Consider the following 19,752-nt stretch of genomic DNA (forward strand, 5'->3'; position numbering starts at 1 on the left):
TACATTAAAGTATATTATTTATTTTTATTGTACATACATACTATATTCCACATATTTCAAATATGCAAGTTGCCCGTTCAAGTTTCACGACAATAAAATATAACTTGTAAAACACTGATAATAATACCAAATATGAACAAGTAATAGAACCATTAACTAAATATAATTGACTAATAAATTACAACTTGTCTTTCAATTCGTAAACAAATATTATACATCAAATCAGTTCAACTGCATTATAAAACAAATCACATAAATCAACAAAATTCCATTTACATAAGAAGAAAAAAAAAGCGTATTGTTAATAAGTCTACTAATATTTCTGATGATTTGGTTTATTAAAAGACATTTTCGCAGTTTCATTATTTTTACACATGAACTTAATAATAACGAATATTGTATTATCCAAAATCAATAATGAACACGATAAAACACATTACTGCAAACAAAAGGTAAGTACGCGCTACAAAGTTAGAGTCCCATTATGTCTCCATGTCAATGCCTTATTTTTACTTATTTATTTTTTCACTCATAATTCGAAGTATGAGAACTGAATTCACAATATAAAATGAGAATTTGGAAAAAATAAATCAATTTTACAAACGCCAACCAGAGATCAATTTGGTGATTCAGGGGAAACTATAAAAGCACGATCAGTGTGAGTAAAACTCACAACTCATTTGTCCTACCTGTCTAATCATTTATCATTAGATTATACAGATGTTATTATATCATACAAATGATAATCTGATCTAGTTAAAAGAACAGTTACCTTACTTACAAGCATCCACGAACGCGTTTTTCCATGTACCGTTTCGATGTGGGCTTACATCCTCATCGATGCGAAGGGTGTAAGCGCACCATATCGAAACTGTAAGCGGAGGAACGTTTTCTTGGATACTTGGAGATAAGGCAATTCTTCTTTTAACTTGTTACTATTCAAACAAGTGCTATAGGACACATGCTTGTAACTATACACGAAAAAGTGTGGTTATAGCTAGTTATCGTTACATGTTTTTAAAAATAATATTCTGTTTTCCTACACATATCAATTCACAGTTAACTCAAAAATTTTATTGAGTGTTTCACGCACAGGTTAACCACGGTCACATACTTAGTGTCAATACTTGAAGGATACGACTTAATGATGTGGTGTAGTGTGAAATGAAATCTTTAGTTTTACGTCCCACGTTTATGCCGGTTAGGCTAAAGGAGACGGCGATTATGAGAAATTAATGAAATGGTGGAATGAAGTGGGAGGAAACAGAAGAACCCTGAGAAAACCCACGAGCACGATGTTTGTCCACCAGAAAGTCCACACGGCGCGAGCTGGGATCGAAGTGGTGTAGTGTGAATGTATTAGGGTTCTTTTCTTTCTGCTTTTTAGCAGTGTCTTCATTTACAGGCAGTCTACTACTCAGTTTAATAGATAATCGTTACGCAAAAAAATTCACAGAAGAGTACAGGTTTTCATAGTTTTGTAGTACAACTTTTTAAATAATAACGTCCTTCTCTTATGGAATAGTTCTTAGATGAGAGAATCTACAATGGATTTAGCGTAGGAGTTCTAAGAAGTTACTGATGAAAGTACCAGAGACTGCTGAAATTACTTCAAGAGTTACTTTCTGTACTGATGCAAGGTTAGTACTAATTTTTATTTAGTTAATATGCAATCTAATTTCCTTTGAGTTACAATTTGATCTGTCTAAATAAAAGGAAATGATTCGTAACATCAAAACCCACTGTTACTACATATACCAAGAATGTGTGAATTAAATAACACATCCTAAGTTCATAGGATGACTCATGAAACAACTTTTAGGTAAAATTCGACTTTATTTATCAACAGTCTTCTTCAAGAATGATACATTCATTCCAACGCTTCTCTAACATTTCGATACCTTTTTCGTTGAACGTTTTATCCTTGGTCTCAAAATAGACAGACCTCAATTTCGGCAATCACTTCTTTATTGGAGTCACATCTCTTTCCATGTAGCATTCTTTTTAGGTTTGCAAACTTTTTTTTTTAATTTCTTCCGTCAAATACACCAATAATGTCATACAATATTCGCTGTTGATGGTTCATCCTATCTCACGGTAATCGATGAATAAAATACCGTACGCATCCCAAAATACGGAGGCGAAAACCTTATCAGCTGACATTTGCGCTTTTGATCGCTTTGGGCGGCTTTCAACGGTTGCTGCCCACTCAGCTGACTGCAGATTTGACTCTGGAGTGTAGTGATGGATCCATGTTTCATTGTCATACACCGCATGAGAAACTACTTTTTATTGCGCTGAAACAGTTTTAAATAGCGCTCCGAATCGTCGACGCGTTGTTGTTTTTGGGTGACTGTGAACAAATGCGATACCCACTTTGAACAAGAGCTTTCTCATGGAAAAATGTTCAAGCAACATGGTGAACAAACTGCCTTTTGATATCCTTAAAGTGTCAGCTATCTCACGCAATTGCACTTTACGATCGGCTAAAACTATTTTGTAGACTTTTTTACGTTTTCTGGAATAACTGCCGAACGTGGGCGACTAGCGCATTCAGTATTATTGGTGTTTACACGGCCAGGTTTAAATTCAGCAACCCACTTCTCTACCATTTGTCTCGATAGAGCAGAGTCCGAATAACAATTGTCAAGCCACTGCTTTGCTTGAACGGTATTTTTTCTCCATTAAAAACCAATGCTTTATTAATACACGAAATTCAGATTTTTCCGTCGTTCTAAAAATTACAAAAAGTTTACAGCATTAAAACCAGTGTAACTTGTGAACTAAACGTCAGATTGTTGTGAAATTGTGACACGTATCATTTGAAGGTTGGTACTTACGTCATTCTACAAACTTATTGAGTGATGTGATACTATTAGATTTGATACTATTAGATTTTATACTAATCTTGACTAGTGTGTATGTTCTAAAGTTGATTTTTTGCCAAATAATTTCGACATCTTAGCTACTAGCTTAGAGAATAGTGGAAATTACCAGTTTAGTCCTGTATCACGGTCAGAATTTGGTTGAAGACGATCCTCTTCTTAATGAACTAAATACTATAAGATTTTGATTGTGATCTTCGGCTAATATAAACCAATCTTCTATGTAGATTAATGTCACGGTTTCTTCTTTAAAGAAAGACAAAAAAATCAAATTACTAACCACTCATAGAAATGTAAACACGAGTTTAAAATGACGCGTTACGATTTCTGCTTCGTGAGTGTAGTACGTTTTGTAGTTACATGTAGAATTTACCTATCTGTATTGTAGATAAAAATTAAATTATCAAATTTAATTTTTGCAAATAAACAAAGTTATTGAAAATGATACACCAATCCTTATCGATGTTCACTTTATCCTTCTCGAGCCCCCGACTGCTTATGCAAATATAAAGATTCAATACATGCCTATCCTATTAGGGAATCCAACTTATGTAAAACGAGTATTTCTTTAATTTTCTGATTATTAGTGAATATATGTCTTGACAGGCCACAGGTCATTTTCTTCATTCTGGTGTTAATATTGCGTTTACTCACAACAATTGCACCTAGGTATATACAACTGTCACTCACTCACAGGGAAGTATCAATATACTTAAAATACGCCATTCACTAACATTTAGTAGAAAACAGCAGCCAAGTTGTAGAAATTATTCAGAAAAAAGAAATCAGGATTGGGACACACATCAAGATTATATCTAATATAAAATTTGATATTATTTGTGTTTCTGCCTTCTTTTTCAAACTAAACACTAGTTTTAAACAAAACTGGGACAAGTTCGTCATATTAACTTTAAAAAAAATAAATAATTAATTAAATTTAATTTTGCTCTGCTATAAAACACAAAGAAGACTCGAGAACACCAAGCAAACCTACTATTTCTCATCAGTCACAAAGAAATTTCCTTTAGAAAACATACGGATATGAACGAAAGTTAACATACAAAGAAAAAGTCCACTATCAGACAAATGTGTTTACCCCTTTCGGGATTGTGGGTTTTTCGGGTATTTTTTAGACTTTCAGTCAAGCAGCTACTGCATCGTCACTATTTGTCCTAGGATCATGGTTAATACCTCATTCTCTTCAGAATGGAGCTGGCTTTCAAACGGTACCACTTGCATACTCATACCATATACCAGGAGCGGGAAAAATGATGTCAAAGGGAATTTTTTTTCACACTTTGGGCCCCCCTGGAACGGCCCTGTGTGACACCTAAAAAATATCTGATAAATAGTACTTGGTATACTGAATGTGTGTGCCAAATTTCAAGTATCTATCTTGAATACTAAGGGCGGGAGAAATTTTATCAAGAATTCCCACAATGCCCCAAATTACCGCAAAACACTATGATCTCAGGTAAAAAATTCCCTAACACATCCCTAATTACCCTAGGGTCATGTTTCGCCCATCATTCTCTTCAGAATAGAACTGCCTTTCAGACGGTATGACTAACGTGTCTCCATCATGTATCTAAGGCGGGAAAATCCCGAAGAAAGGGATTTTTTGTTCTAAATATCCCTTTTCTCAACTTTTAGCCCGTCTGAACCCCCCCTTCCTCTGTTTTAACGCAGAGATCAGAAAAAAATCTGATAAATACTACTAGGTAGGCTGAATGTTTATGCACAATTTCAATCTTCTAGCTACAAAAGTAAGCCCGCCAAAAAATATATATACCGACAATGTACCATATTCCCGTATACAGAAGGATATTTTGTAAAAATTCCCTGACACATCCCTAATTACCCTAGGGTCATGTTTCGCCCATCATTCTCTTCAGAATAAAACTGCCTTTCAGACGGTATGACTCACGTGTCTCCATCATGTATCTAAGGCGGGAAAATCCCGAAGAAAGTTTTTTTTGGGTAAAAATATCCCTTTTTTCAACTCTTTGCCGCTCTGGATCCCCCCCTGTTTTAAGGTGGATTACCACCCGGAAGTCAATACATATTTTAGCTCATTTCCTTAATTACTGCGCAATGAAATGTTACATATTATAAGTATTGTACTATAAGATAAATTTATGTTTCAGCTACAAGACAAGGCACTGATTCATTTGGTTGTGTCTTCTGATATCGAAAAAGGTGACAAATAAAAGAAAATATTTGATTCGTTTTACAATGAGCACACAAGATAGCACTTGCTGTTAGATCTTACTAGAAGCGCTTAGTTTTATGAAATATTCATTTTTACATGTAAAGTATTTTAAAGTAACGATCTCATTACGAAATAGATATATTATTTGACCAGTTTTCGTGTTATGTTTCACATTTTATTTAAATATTAATATGCATTTAAGGAAATAGATTTTGAGAAGAAACTTGCGCAGAACGCCATAATGCGTTGTTGCCAAATTTGTACGTTTACTGTGGTAGTCACAATAAACAAATTCCTGGATTTTGGGGTTGCAGTTCGAGAAGCGGAACTTAGCTGTGAATTGCGGTAAGGGTCGAAAACTAATTTCTCCAGTAAGTATCCAAGCAGAATTCCATCATTACTTCCTTTATTATCTAACATCAGAAAGCACTCAACACTATCTGGCAAAGCCGCACTATTCAAGCAGCGTTTAGCATAGAACCGAGAACACCTAGTGATCCACCTTAACTCAGAAATCTGAAAAAAAAAATCTGGTAAATACTACTCGGTAGACTGAATGTTTGTGCAAAATTTCAACCTTCTACGTGCAAAAAATAATGAACATAGGCATAAACTTTTGACAAATCGTCTTACTTGTTACAATATTGCATGAGATCCGTGGTCTTCAATTTGAAGCACACCCTCTTCGGCATACTTTGGACGGGCCCGAAGTACAAGTTCCGTCGTTAGGTCTTGATGTGACGGACGAGCTGTGATGCAGTTTTGGCTTCCCACCCTCGTCATAAACGTTCGTAGCAGCAGAAACTAGAAATGTTCTATAGGGCGTACCTATGGGACATTTGGTAGATTAGCATTCCGTGGTACGAATTGAACTGTGTGTGCCATCAAGCAGTTAGTTGTTTTCCTGTTATAGTGGCTGGTTGCCAAAATACAGTTATCAGATCACCATGATGATGTGTGTTAATGAACTGAAGCAACTACGGTAGATATCTCTTGGTGTATATGTTGGCTCTGATTGCTGGACCATTAACTGTATTGATGAATGGTTGGATGATACACGTTTACTAGTACTTTCTTCTGAATTTTTTCCCTTCCTTTTGTAGCAAAATAAATGAAATGAAATCTTTAAGTTTTATGTCTCACGATTATGCCGGTTAGGCTAAAGGAGACGGTGAAGATGAGAAATGAATGAAATGAAGAAAGTGGGAAGAACCGGGAAAACCCCGAGAAAACCCACGAGTACGGTGTTTGTCCACCACAAAGTCCACACGGCGCAAGCTGGGATCGAACCAGGGACTCCAAGCACCGGAGGTGAACGCCCTACTACTGAGCCACCGCATTTAGCATGGAAGCATTAAAATATCGATTAATACTTTTGATAATGTGGATACTTTCAAATATCTAGGACCAATATTAACAGACCAAAACTATATTCATGAAGAAATTAAATGTCGACTAAAAGCAGGGAATTCGTATTATTCAGTTCACAATCTCTCGTCGTCATGAATTCTGTCGAGGAATTTGAAGCTTAAAATACATAAAACGATAATTATGCATGTTGTTCAGTATGGTTGCGAAACATAGTCGCTTACTCTGAGGGAAGAACATAAACTGAAAGTATTTGAAAACAAGATCCTGAGACGAATATTTGGACCCAAGAAAAACGGAAGTGTGGAATGGCGGAAATATCATAAGAGGAACTACATAATTTATACAGTTCACCAAACATTGTTAGGGTCATCAAGTCTAGGAGGCTCAGGTGGGCAGGTCATGTAGCCAGGATGGAGGAAAGTAGGAACGCTTTCAAATTATTAACTGGAAGACCAACCGGAAAACGACCACTAGGAAGACTTAGGCGCAGATGGGAGGACAATATTAAGATGGATCTAGCAGAAATAGGAATACAAAGTAAAAACTGGATCCAGTTGGCTAAGGACAGAAATCAGTGGAGAGCTTTTGTGAACGCGGCATTAAACCTCCGGGTTCAATAGGTCATAGAGCTAGTTATTTATTTATTTTTTTAACTTTTGAGTTCCCCAAACTCCATACTGTACTTATGCAGTTATTCGAGGACGTTATACATAACACTGAGTTGATTTACGTTATTAAGTAGCACACGACAGCGGAGGTAGCGAGATCTATTAGCGTGACTGTTTATTAATAGGACTTACCATGACTCATAGACTGAGACATTTACCTTTTATTATTATTAGGAGTTTCTTATAATTAACTTAATGTAACTTAAGTCAAGAAACGATTACACCAAAAAGTAGGTGGAAACAAAGAACAAACCTCCCAATTTCGAAAGAATCATAATTAACTTTTTACAAGAATAAATTGAAGCCAAATAATTAAGTGTTTAAGGTTCTCAAACAGACCTGGTAAATTATTTTCGGAGATACAAGAAACTTAAATTTTACTAAGTTTTAAAATTATATATGTCACTCTGTTTCTCAATCCTAAATACACCGTAACCTTATAGTTTCTCACTTATTTTTATAAATAACAGCTACATTCCTAGAGTCTTTCTATTTCAAGTGTGCCCTACTGGCGCTGTTGTCGATGTTTCCCGTACGTTCCTCGAAAGAGGAGGGACAAGTTGCTTTGGTTGAGGACCTTCAATAGTTGGATGCGGACAAGGTTGCCACATTGAAATATTCCGAATTATTTCACGACCTTCGCTGTGCTTAGCCATTCTAAGTAGCTTACGATCTTTACTCGCCAAGACCAAACAACCGAATGACAAATTGGCAACACAGCCGAGGTCATTCACTTCTCTCCCCAAAGCAAAGGGAAGATTTCCTCCGTAAGATGGCGGAGGGAGTGGGGCCGAAGTATGTTTCACATGTTTTCCGAGGGAACACTTAAAAAAGAAAGGCTCTAAGCGTTACAATTCATGAAGTGTCGTATAATCGGGCAAGCTAGTTATATTTGGATGATGTATGACTAGCAGGTTGGATCCCATCCCTGCTATTTTTGTCTTCTTGAAAAGTCTTCATTTACATGGCATCCCGATTGATTCATACAAACGAACTTGGCTCCACACACACACACTAACTAACTTTCAATTACCCGTAAGCATAGTAATAGTAACAAACTGGAAAAGCAAACTTATTTACCTAAATCACATTATTCAGAATGCAACATTTTCAAGTTATTGAATCATGCACAAAGAAGTCTCAAAAAGCTGAACATAGAAGACCTAGAACCAGTGTTTTTACATTACAGCATTATTATTATTATTATTATTATTATTATTAGCGAAAATTAGAAAGAATGGACAAAATGATAATTTAAATGTTGCATTTAATTGAATGAAGAGACTCGGGTTCGAATCCCGGCGGGAGCTCATGTGGTTTGGATCCCACGTGAAGCTGCAGGTCCCCATCACATATAGCCTTGCTGCTGAAAGGAACGCTAAATACAATCTTACCTACCTTAATTGAAAGAAACTTTGAAGTGGACTAATCAATGGGATTTGTACATGTGCAATTGGTTTTACTGTGCATAAATGGTTTAGGAGCACCTAGGAGGACTAAATTATGATACATAAGGTAGTTTCTTATCGGTTACCATGGAACTACTGAGTTTGATCCTTTCTCCTTTCCTTAATACACGCTGCGAGTTCCGTTTCTTACAAGTTCACTGGTTTTCCTCAAGGGAATAAGAAGTAGGATCACTTAAATTCTCAAATCGTTACTCAGATGATAATTCATAATGAATCTGCCAAGAGCGAATATATGGATATGGATAAATACTGAAAATACAAAAATGAATATTATTAAATCACTCAATTGTGAGTTTTGGAACAAGAACACGTAATTAACGAATAGTCACTCTACTAGTATGAACACTTTAAAAAAAGAAAAACTCTTACACAATTTGAATTCACGGTATAATGAAAAGAAAATTCAGCAATTATTTCATTTAAATTCTGATCGACAGTTAATGTGTTTAAAACTATATTCTGTATATTTTTTTTAGAATACTTACAATATATAGTTTTCACACTACTGATACTTTCCACTTTCCTTGTAAAAACTATAAAAAAATTAAAGATGCACATACCGATCCGACATGCATGCGTCAACAAAATAAGTAAATGACACAAATATATTGCGGAGAACAAACACATTTTTATATTCATAGATCAAACTTAACAAAACATAGTACAGGGTAAACGAAGCATTACACATAAACTAAACAACAAACGAAAACAAAGTCATGAATTCATTTGTACTTCTCCTTTAGTTAATTAAAAAAATCTACAATCAGAAATGGTATTTTACTATATTAATACAAATCCCCACTGCGAGATTCACAGTATAATAGACAGAAAAGGAAATATTCCTTGTTCCACTTATTTTAATTTTGAATCTTCTTATACAGTAGACAATATCTCGTTTAAGCATATAAAAATTCGGCAAGTTCACATCAAAATTATAGAAAATGATTAAAAATTTACTGCTTAAGTCTTCAGGTGCATTCATATTAAGTTCGAGATTAAACAAAACTTCACATACACGTATATCTTCTCAAATTTAAACGCAATAAACCTTATATATTTTAACCCGTACTCAAAACTGATATTACGAATTAAGTTTTCCTATTTAAAAGGTCAGAATATAACATGTTTTCAACACTTATTGTTTCTTTGGAAAGTCTATACATTGTTTTCCATATAGAATTTTAGTTCCCACATTACAATGAAGTAATAAAAGTACTACAAACAAAAGCCCATCAATTTATTGTCAAGAATGCTGTGCCACAAAATCAAGAGAGTTGTTCAAAGGTCTCGCTTTCGTGATTCCCAACCAACACCGCTCATGGCAAGAATTAGTACTAAATTATGTACCATGTAATAATACACACTTCACTGAGCTGTTACTTTTTTTTTTTTCACATGAATACAGAAATCGAAATAAAATGAAGATCATATTGAAGAACGAGTTATCACATAAATATAGATCTCTCACCCAACTCACTTTGTTTATTAATTTGCATCAACGAAGAAAAATGATTATTATATACTAGGAACAAAAACAAGATTATGAAAACCCATCATCAAAATACGACAAGATCGGATAACGCAGCAATTTCTCTGTGGGGACCAAAGAAGAAAAACACTTCTATGTTGGACGCAAGTGTAACGTGTATACTGGTTTCATAGTGCGATTTTCGTTAAGTTTCCTTCTTTACAGAATCAACCTTCATTCACAACCTGAATTTCTCATTACCAATATGTATTTCAGGAAAGCATTGGTTTTCATCGATACTTGTTTCGTACATATCCTCGTATATCATTTACATTTTGCAATACTTTTTTCTTTCATTCCTTCGTTATCTGCATTGAGAACGCAAAAAAATCTGTATATATATATATATATATATATATATATATATATATATATATATATATATATACCAGGAATAAATAATAATAAAGGTCCTGATCCAGGTGCCAGTTTTAAGAGCTAAACTACTTACAGAAGATATAAGTGAGCCACTTTTCCTAAATACAGGTTTACTTTAGTGTATAGGCTAAGATAAAAGCAACTGAAGGCAAGTTTTATGCCCATTTACATATCTTATAGTTTGAGCACTGAAATACCAATTGTCTATTTTTCTGGATGGACCATAATCCCCTGGTGGTGAGCCATTCATGTTAAGGTTCGAGGTAAATTGGAAACGCTAAACTATATAATGAATTTATTGTATTATGTATCTAATCCATTCAAGCATACAGAAATCAGAACTACAGGAAGGTAAGATTTGGAAAACTGACATCAAAAAACCTAGGTGCCACATTCGTATGTTTAGTTGTCATAGCGACCTGGATTTTACAAGCCCAATTACTCAATATTTTGGTTTAAATTATCAACTTGATCACAAAGATAAGAGAAGATGTTTTGAAGGCTTTAGGGAGGCAAGCTAATTATAAATATTTCTAAGCTTTAGAAACCTTCAGTGCGCACGAATGATGCTCAACCTTCCACTTCAGAAAAAAGAAAAAAAAAATGTTTTATTCAGTGTTGCTTTGATATCCTTACTGTGGACTTTTTACCTCAAAATCTTCAAAAAATATGATGCTATCAAGGTTTACACTTTTCAGTTAAAATACTGAAACAATTACATTTACCCATACAGGGATATAGTGAAATAAGCCTGTTTTTTTTCTATTTCCCTTTTTTCTTAATAAAATAAATATTACAGTTGTTATATTTTCATATACACATTTAAATGCTTAACGAAAGACTGTACTTCACCCAAACACATTCAGAATAAATGTGTTCCAGCTCGAATATAGCCATGGTTCAAAATTAGAAATTATATAAAATAATATACATATCTACCATCAAATTAAAAGGTTTATTTCAAAATATCACAAAATCATTTTTACGTGAGACAGTTACCTCCTGTGCTTTGTGTACACTTATACGTATATGTGATTTGACTACGGCAGGGCATCAGCTGATGCGCACTGTCTCTCAGGTGGCGATGAAACGTTGAAAAATCATTTTCTTGTTCTTTTCCTCGCCACCTGAGAAATAATACGCATGCACTGATGTCCTGCCACATACATCTGTGGATATACATAACATACGAAGTACCGTAACCGTCTCACGAAACAGTACTTCAGGATATTTTGGAATGTATCTTTTCGTTTGATAGCACCTTGTATTTATAAAGCCACTCTGGAATTGGTATTACACATTAGTAAAAATAATAACTTTTACATGGTAAAAAGGAAGAAAACTATGCATGTGTGTAGTACTGACCGTCTATCAAATATTAAAAAAAGAACGAACATCAATTAAACATTTGCTTTCTAAAGCTAAATTATATTAAAATTTTAAAACACAAAGACATACACTGCACAACATTTAATACAAACGAAATGCTATACAACATAGAAACAAGTTCTTAGAAATTAGTCTAGGAACCAATGTTCAGTAATAAAAATGTCAAATCAGCCTGAGGATGAATCAGCTCGTCCATCTCTTTAGGAAAATATTAAGGATGATCTTTAAAACTTACATGAATTTATTCAAATTGCATGAAAAAAAGTAAAAATTTATTTATCACATTCAATAACAGTCATAAAATTGTAGGCCTCCCATTACCCTAGGTACACAAATTTAATTAAACGCATCTAATTTAAAATCTTTAAATGGAAGGTTATTTTATAGCATTTTCGGTATTAAATCAGTGTTCTAGGTATTGGTCTGAGACACAAGAACTTAAGAAACAGTTCACCTTTGACAAGATGCTATACGCGATTTCCAGTTTAATAACTTTTAGAAGTCATTAACGAAAGTGTCAGCAAACACTGTTTAAAACAAAAGACATTGATTTAGCAACAGAAATTGACGCATGTTGTCTAGACTGAAAATTTACCAGTTACTGGGTCTTCTTAAAATTGTCCTATACAGTTTCGACTCATACTACAGTATTCATCGTAAGGTTTCTGACTAATAACTTAAAGAAATACTTTCACAAAAGAAATATAGAGTACTTTTAGAGAGAGCTAACTTTTGCTGAGGGGAAAAAAGAATCTATCGAATTGCTTATGTGAAAAACCTCTGAATCAATTTGTCCCATGCCATGCATTCTAAGTTTATGCATGATGTAAAGAATGGAAAGAGGTCTTTAAAGTACTTTTGAATAAAATAATTAAAAGAAAATATTTTGTAGCCGTAATTACTGATTATTAATCAGGGTTGTGAAAAACTCATTAAAAAAAAGCCTAGTGGGTCTTATTGGACAAAATTCCGTTTTATTAAATTTTGTACGTACATTTAAAGCCATATTCCTAGTTAGATACCACTCAAGCATTCATATTCTATTGTACACAGGGTTGGCAAAAACCATGGTTTTTATTGAAGAAAGAAAAAAAAAAAAAAAGGTTTTTGGTTTAAACCCGGTCTTTATGGTTTAAATAATTTACTCTATGTATTTATATTAGATATGGACAGAAATTGGTTTGTTTTGCCTGGAAGGGGTCACATAAGCTTAAATCGGAATCCAAACCTCTTCTCGACTTATATCCAAGAGAAATTGTCCATTTGGACATCAAAACCGGGACTAATTGGTCACAAATGCGATTGCCGACTCACTCACGAAGGACTCCTGATAAAAAATACGTTGCACTGATCTTTACATAGGCGTACGTGTTAATATAACTGTCAAGAGTCATTTCAAAAGGACAAAAAGATAAACAATTACACAAGTAGAATTATATATAAATCGGGAAACTCCCGCCTTAGACATTGGGAAAATCCTGTTATTACTTTAAATGTATTTGTATGTAAAATTTTCAGGTTAACATACCATAATCACTACGCTAAAACTGAGGTATTAAATTACAAATTTGGTATGTAGATATCATTCAATAAAATTAAAACAAAGTCAAATCCAAGTTGATGTTGGAAGCTACATAGGCAGTTGATAAATTTTGTCAATTTCTATCAATATATTTAAGCAACCTTGGCTTCTTTATAAAACAGGCATTCATTCAAGTAGAAATATATAATTTGGTTTCCTTTCGTATGTTTAGGCTTAACATCCTTATGAAATTCCAAAGTTATCACGGAGAAGACTTTCGCTTAAAGGGACACCCCGAATCGCTACTTGGTTTACACTTGAAAGATAGGTTGTGGTTCGACCGAGAATTAAACACGGGACCCCTTGATTAAATGGTGAAAAGTAGATAAACGTAATGCGTATGGCTTGATGCGTGGAAAGGTTACCATTAAGTTTACACGATTTAAAGCATTTTTCGTTTTTTTTTTCTTTTTTTTCATTTAAACCAGTTGGTATTTTTTTGAAAAAAAAAAAAAAAAAACAGCTGGTTTAAACCAGCCAACCCTGATTGTACACATTTGGAATGAAACTGTTAAATTTCCTTGTCGCACAAAGGGAATCCGTGAAGACCTATCTGTTTCGTGGGATACATTTTGCACTTGGCACTCGCTTATATTTCGATTTCTAAAATGAAGGATGTAGACAATTTTATAGAATAACAAAGCGGTGGGTAATTCGATATAATATAAAATCGAAATAAAGCCCCCATTTCACTCAGGATTCAAGGGTCAGCCATGGAGATTTCTTTTAACTTTTCTCGAAACATGTCAGGCAAATACAAATCATTTTCCTATACCTTATTTTCAATTGACAGTTTACTTTCTTACAATATTTTATGATAAATGAACCTTCGCTACATGCGATATGCGTACTGTATGTCACATATTTCCAGCAGTTAGTCAAGATGAATTAGGGAGTAATTATTTTGCGTTTTGTGTGTGTAATCATCCAGGTATACTGTTGAGAAATTGGGGCTAGATCTTTAGTAATTTCCTTTTTTAAGTGAAGCACTTGTATTGTCTTTGATTCAAATTATGGTATTAAAAATTGAAAAGTCTGGTTTGCACATTTGTAATCATCATAAGAGAGGATTTTGTTTCATTTTTAATTTGTGTTTTGTTTCCTTCATGGTTTGTGTATGGGAGATTATCCAAATGTAGTGTTGAGAAATCCTTTTTTTTTTTAAGTGAAGCATTTTCGATTTGTAATTACCTGACACATGTAGAAAGACATGTTATTATTTGTTTACATTAATACGCGAGTGTGGTACAAAAATAAAGGAAGGTAGTCGCACTGCTTTTCGTCCTAGATTACAGTTGAACATTGTTACAGCGTGTTTCATCGAACTCGAAGTAAATTCGTTGTGTATAATTTCCAATCTTCTTTTTTTTTTCTTTCTTTCTTTGTTAATGGTATTGTTCTGGCTGGAGATCTCCTTTTGACAAATACCTATTTAAAGTAAATTCTGAAACTAGACGTGTGCTGAGAAATATGATTGAAGAAACTCTGATCACATTAAGGTTATTATTTCAATCCAAGTTTTGAAGTATATTTTACGAGGTGGGTTTTATCCAATAACAGTTTTTTTTTTTTTTTTTTTTTTCTGGAGAAAATTCCAACAACCCTGTTATTAATTAGCATAACCAAATCATTTATCAGAATTAACGGATAAAGGTTCGTTTATCGGTTGTAAATTGTAATAGTTATTCCAGAATCTGAATTGAGTTTCCAATTGTATTTACTTCACTAAAATAAAAATTTCAAAATCATAAACGTATAGAGCATAGGTCACGATTGATGAGATATTGTCATTAAAGAAAGAAAAAAAATTAATGAACATCTCCGGCTGGTAGAAATAGGGGAAAAATTGACCTACACAAATGAATAGAACGATGAAGTCAAATAAAATCAAGAAAAAAATCAAACACACCTCGTAATAAAACACCTTCGCGCGATATTAAAGCTAGACTTGACGAAAATAGTTTAGAAATGCAAAATGTAGAATATATAATAGAGATAATTCGAACGCAAGCTATAGTCTGAAAACTCCTAATTAGACACTATTGTTAAGTCTTAAGAAGTGTGAAGTGTTACTTCAGTCCGAGAGACAGTTTTTCTAACAGCTACGCCAAAATTAAGTTCTGAATATCAGTATGAGCTAAAAGAAGGGGATAAAAATTGCATTGCTTTTCTGACGAATTATGATTGTTAATATACCTTTTACTTTACATATTTCATATATTAGTTTTACCTTGTTTAAGGTAAGTACAGTGGAAGCGCAGATATTACTGTTATCGTCTTACATTACAACAAAATTCTGCTGAAGTAGCTACAGTTTGTTCATATTTTTCTTACTGTTCAAATTAGAGCGAAAGAATGTCCCAACTTAAGTTAAAAATAAAAATCACATATTACCCATTTCTCGAATAGTATTACATTCAATACTATAGCACCACTCTGACTAAAGAGCGTAAAGACACTACTATTCATCTCTTAACTAGTGAATTCTATATACATTTTACTTTAAATACCTCAAAACATTTTTTATACAGCCTATAAAAAATGTACACCGCTAAAAGAAACTGTAATTACTTACTTGTGCAAATGTTACACATTATTCTTAGCTAACTCAGTGCCTTAAACGTCCTACACTACCTATAATTATTAATCTTTTCTTACATAAGAAAATCGTATAAAATTGGAATTTTGGAGCAAATACTCCAATAATGTCATTTTGAAATATGTATTTCACTACATAATATATACGTAATTTACTGGCCTCTGGAAACACACACAACTAACACACTCAAAAGAAATTTTAGACACGAAGTATCATACACTCTTTATACATATTCACAAAAAGTACCCATTTCAACCATACCAACATATACGAAGTATGGCTTTTTCTTTGCCATATCTAACTTATACTTTAAACTCAACAGCCTGTCATATCTTTACCATGTAATTTATTATAATGTACCACATATTGAATTTCGTAAGCATTTTTCTTTTTCTTCTTGTTTTATTTACAAAATACTAGCATATTTTGTAGTATATTCTCTTATGTATTCAAATTAATGACGATATTTTTTTTTTTTAGGAAGTTAAAAAGATTTATTCCCCTTCCCTTCTAATTAAAAAGAACGCAAAAAATCCACAAAGTATGTCTAGTTATTTCTAGTGTATGTTGCATTTATAGTTTACATAATAATTTGAGGTTCTGGAACAGAATTTGCAATCGATTTATGAGGCAACACTTGACCCCCATTTACATACAATTCATCTTTAACTATTACATCCTCTCCTAAGACTGTAACATTTTCCATTCTGACCCACTGTCCAACAACACACTTCCAACCTATGATACAGCTGTCAAGCCACGAATGTGATTTAATATGTGCGCCCCTCAAAATTGTACACCTTTTTATACATACACCATCTTCAATAACAACATCTGGACCAATTGTTACGTTAGGCCCTATTCTGCAACCATTTCCAATTTTTGCTGTGGGATCAACCAAAACATTTCCTACAACGCCAGAGCCAGAATAAAGGGAGTTACTGTGCTTTTGTCGAACAGAACCTAAATAAAGGCACATACCAGTGAGAAAATCTTTAGGTTGTCCAACATCCATCCAAAATCCTTGTAGCTCAAGTGCAAACAGTTCTCCATCACGAGCCATATAGGGAAAAACTTCTTTCTCTATACTTGTAGGTTTCAATTCGATTCTTCTCAAAACTGACGGGTTTAAGATGTACATTCCAGCATTTATTTTGTTAGACACGAACTCTTGTGGTTTTTCAATGAAGTTCTCGATTTGGCCTCTTTCATTGTACACCACAACACCATACTTCGAGGGTTCCTCCACCTTAGTAACAACTATGGTACCTTCTTTTCCATGGTTTTTGTGGAACAACACCATTTCTTTGAAAGGAAAATCGCATATGATATCTGAGTTTAGGACGAAAAACGGTTCGTCGCTAGCACCAAGGATGTCTTTTGCTAACGCCAAAGGTCCAGCAGTACCCAGTGGTTCTAATTCGTGTGAAAAAACAAGGCTAACACCAAGTTTTTCAACTTCTTTGCTCAATTCTTGTTCCATTTGTTCCGCCCGGTACGAAACAGCCAAAACCACTTGAGTTACACCTGCTTCAACCAGTGCTTCGATCTGATGCAACAACATTGGTTTGTTCGCAAATTCTACCAACGGTTTCGGCCGGCTAAGTGTGAGAGGTCTCAGCCTTGTACCGTAACCTCCAACAAGGATCAAAGCTTTCATCTTACCTAATTTCAAATCGCCGCACATAGTGATCTTGTGTATCGTCTAGATTAGCCACAACTGTACATATAAATTTGTAGTAGGTTAATTTAGTAATTTTGTATCGTTAAAATTAATCACAACTGTTTATACAAATTTGTATTTTTTATTAAGTACTGCACTTTCCGCTTTTTGTCAACTTGATTTCAGCGAAAGAAGTGTATGGTTTCTTTCAAAACTACTTTTACTAATGTAAATAAAGTTATACGTTCAAATACACCACTCCCACTATGCACACTCGTCTTATCCACACTTTCATTGACACGCCAACGCCACGCACACTTACTTCTGACGTCATCACGCCAACTCACCAAAATTGTAAATTAACTCTTTCATTTGGCGCATACGGGAAACAACTATATGAGACAATGCTTTCTTAGGAAAAGGTAATTATTTCGCTATGTATTCACTCTTCTCTCATAAACTATCCATACCTGCACCACAACGAATGGCTACATCTAAACACTAATTATAGTTCGACGCTCAAGCACTGTCAATTGTTCATTGCATTTTCGTTTGTCTTTTATTCTGAATAACAAATGCATGCGATGACGCGTGTGATGTTAGCATACCTGTGTTTTAACATAGTAAATTATGGAATCAATATATGTTATACATGAATATTGTGAACACTAGTGCCTTGACAGCAAGTTTATTGTCTCCAACTGGACGAACACTGTTGTAAAGTACAATGTGTGTCTGTTTATGGATTACGAATTGAAGAAAAAATGTGTGGAATATTTTGCTCTTTAATATATGGCGAAAAAAATACAAGTACTGATACGACACTCAAGAATAGTTGCCAGTCTAAAGTTGTAAGTTTTATTCAAGTGTTCGCTTATTTAAAAGAATGAAAGAGGGAGAAAACATACAAATAAAGGCGAATTGAAAAAAAAATGTATAAGCTAGTTATAAATAGTACAAGGCTAGTTATTACTAAATTACCGTACCGGTACCATAATTGCATTGAGAACCTAAACATTTACTAAGCATATGTTTAGTTTCTGGGGCCAGCCTTTTTGAAAAAAAAAAAAAAAACGTTAAAATTATGCTAATTTTAGGGTACGTTAGATTTAACCAGAGTTTCCACTTCACAGTTTGTATAAATCGGTCACTGCCTTTTAAAGATATATCTAACTTCCATACAGTGTATTTTTATCCCATTGTCCTTTCAAATTACACACGAATCAATTACTCTTCTGTGGGTAATTACTGTATGGAAGTCTAATTTGTTAAGCATGGATTCACCTATAAGGAAGCTATTAATCATAGGGTGCTGGTTAAGCTTTAAGCACACCACATTTTACAAAATTTACAGGAAAAAATCGAATACTCTGCGTGGAAAGACATTAAAAGCATGGGCGGAGTTATAGGGGCATTGCCCCTCAACTTTTTGACGAAAAAAAAAAAAAAAAAAAAAAAAAAAAAAAAAAAAAAAAAAACACCTTCCGAGACTGACCAAAAGGTCTGCCGCCCGGTGGACAATTCCAAGCTCCGTCTATGATTATAAGGAATAAATTTCTACAGGCTGCAGAATTAAATACGGTACTAAGTAATACAGCTGTAGTTAAGGTTTACAAGTGTTACTAGCATAAAATCATTACAAGTGCTGGTTTAGTACGGTTAAAATAAGTAGGTGCATATGAAAGGTGACTGTATTAAATACTTTTTTCCATTAGCAGAGTATTTCTTCGAGGTGTACAATAACTGTATTTTATATTTACAAGTGCAACGTTACTAGTGTGAAACCACTAGAAATGGTATTAGAACTCATATTATTGCGAAAACCCACGTGTTTCTACTACCCTCGATTAAGAATAAACTCACCATCACTGACGCACCTGCTCCCTTTGGACACACTATCGCGTGGGCCCACTATTGTGCTGCCAAAATGACTTGAGCCGTGGCAAAAATGCGAACTAAAGCTCACACCCCGACACGCCCACGCTTTGAGCCAATAAGGGTTCAGCAG

At 34.1% G+C, this 19,752-nt stretch overlaps 2 protein-coding genes and 1 long non-coding RNA gene across 4 annotated transcripts in view; 1 reads left to right on the forward strand and 2 right to left on the reverse strand.

Annotated features, from left to right (window-relative positions):
* On the reverse strand, nt 1-18,266 carry LOC145686777 (uncharacterized). Its single transcript, XR_014131649.1, has 2 exons — nt 18,215-18,266; nt 1-8,854 (listed from the first exon to the last, which is right to left on the reverse strand). It is a non-coding gene; the product is annotated as an uncharacterized LOC145686777 (long non-coding RNA).
* On the reverse strand, nt 9,047-17,855 carry Gmppb (GDP-mannose pyrophosphorylase B). The gene has a single exon (XM_081760427.1). The coding sequence runs from the start codon at nt 17,766-17,768 to the stop codon at nt 16,662-16,664; it is 1,107 nt and encodes a 368-aa protein (XP_081616553.1). The 5' UTR covers nt 17,769-17,855; the 3' UTR covers nt 9,047-16,661.
* The window catches only part of LOC145686761 (asparagine synthetase domain-containing protein 1), a 26,292-nt gene continuing 24,572 nt past the window's right edge, over nt 18,033-19,752 (forward strand). Inside the window, exon 1 of one of the 2 annotated variants that reach the window (XM_081760415.1) lies at nt 18,033-18,166. Coding sequence is in view for 1 of the 2 variants with exons in the window: in XM_081760405.1 (XP_081616531.1) it covers nt 18,509-18,595 (87 nt within the window). In the remaining variant the exon portion in view is untranslated. Of the gene's footprint in view, nt 18,167-18,336; nt 18,596-19,752 lie in introns of those variants that run through there. The other variant, XM_081760405.1, reaches the window with a different exon arrangement.

Source organism: Thermobia domestica, chromosome 1 (assembly GCF_964235325.1).
Source record: "Thermobia domestica chromosome 1, izTheDome1.hap1.1, whole genome shotgun sequence".
Lineage (NCBI taxonomy): Eukaryota > Metazoa > Arthropoda > Insecta > Zygentoma > Lepismatidae > Thermobia > Thermobia domestica.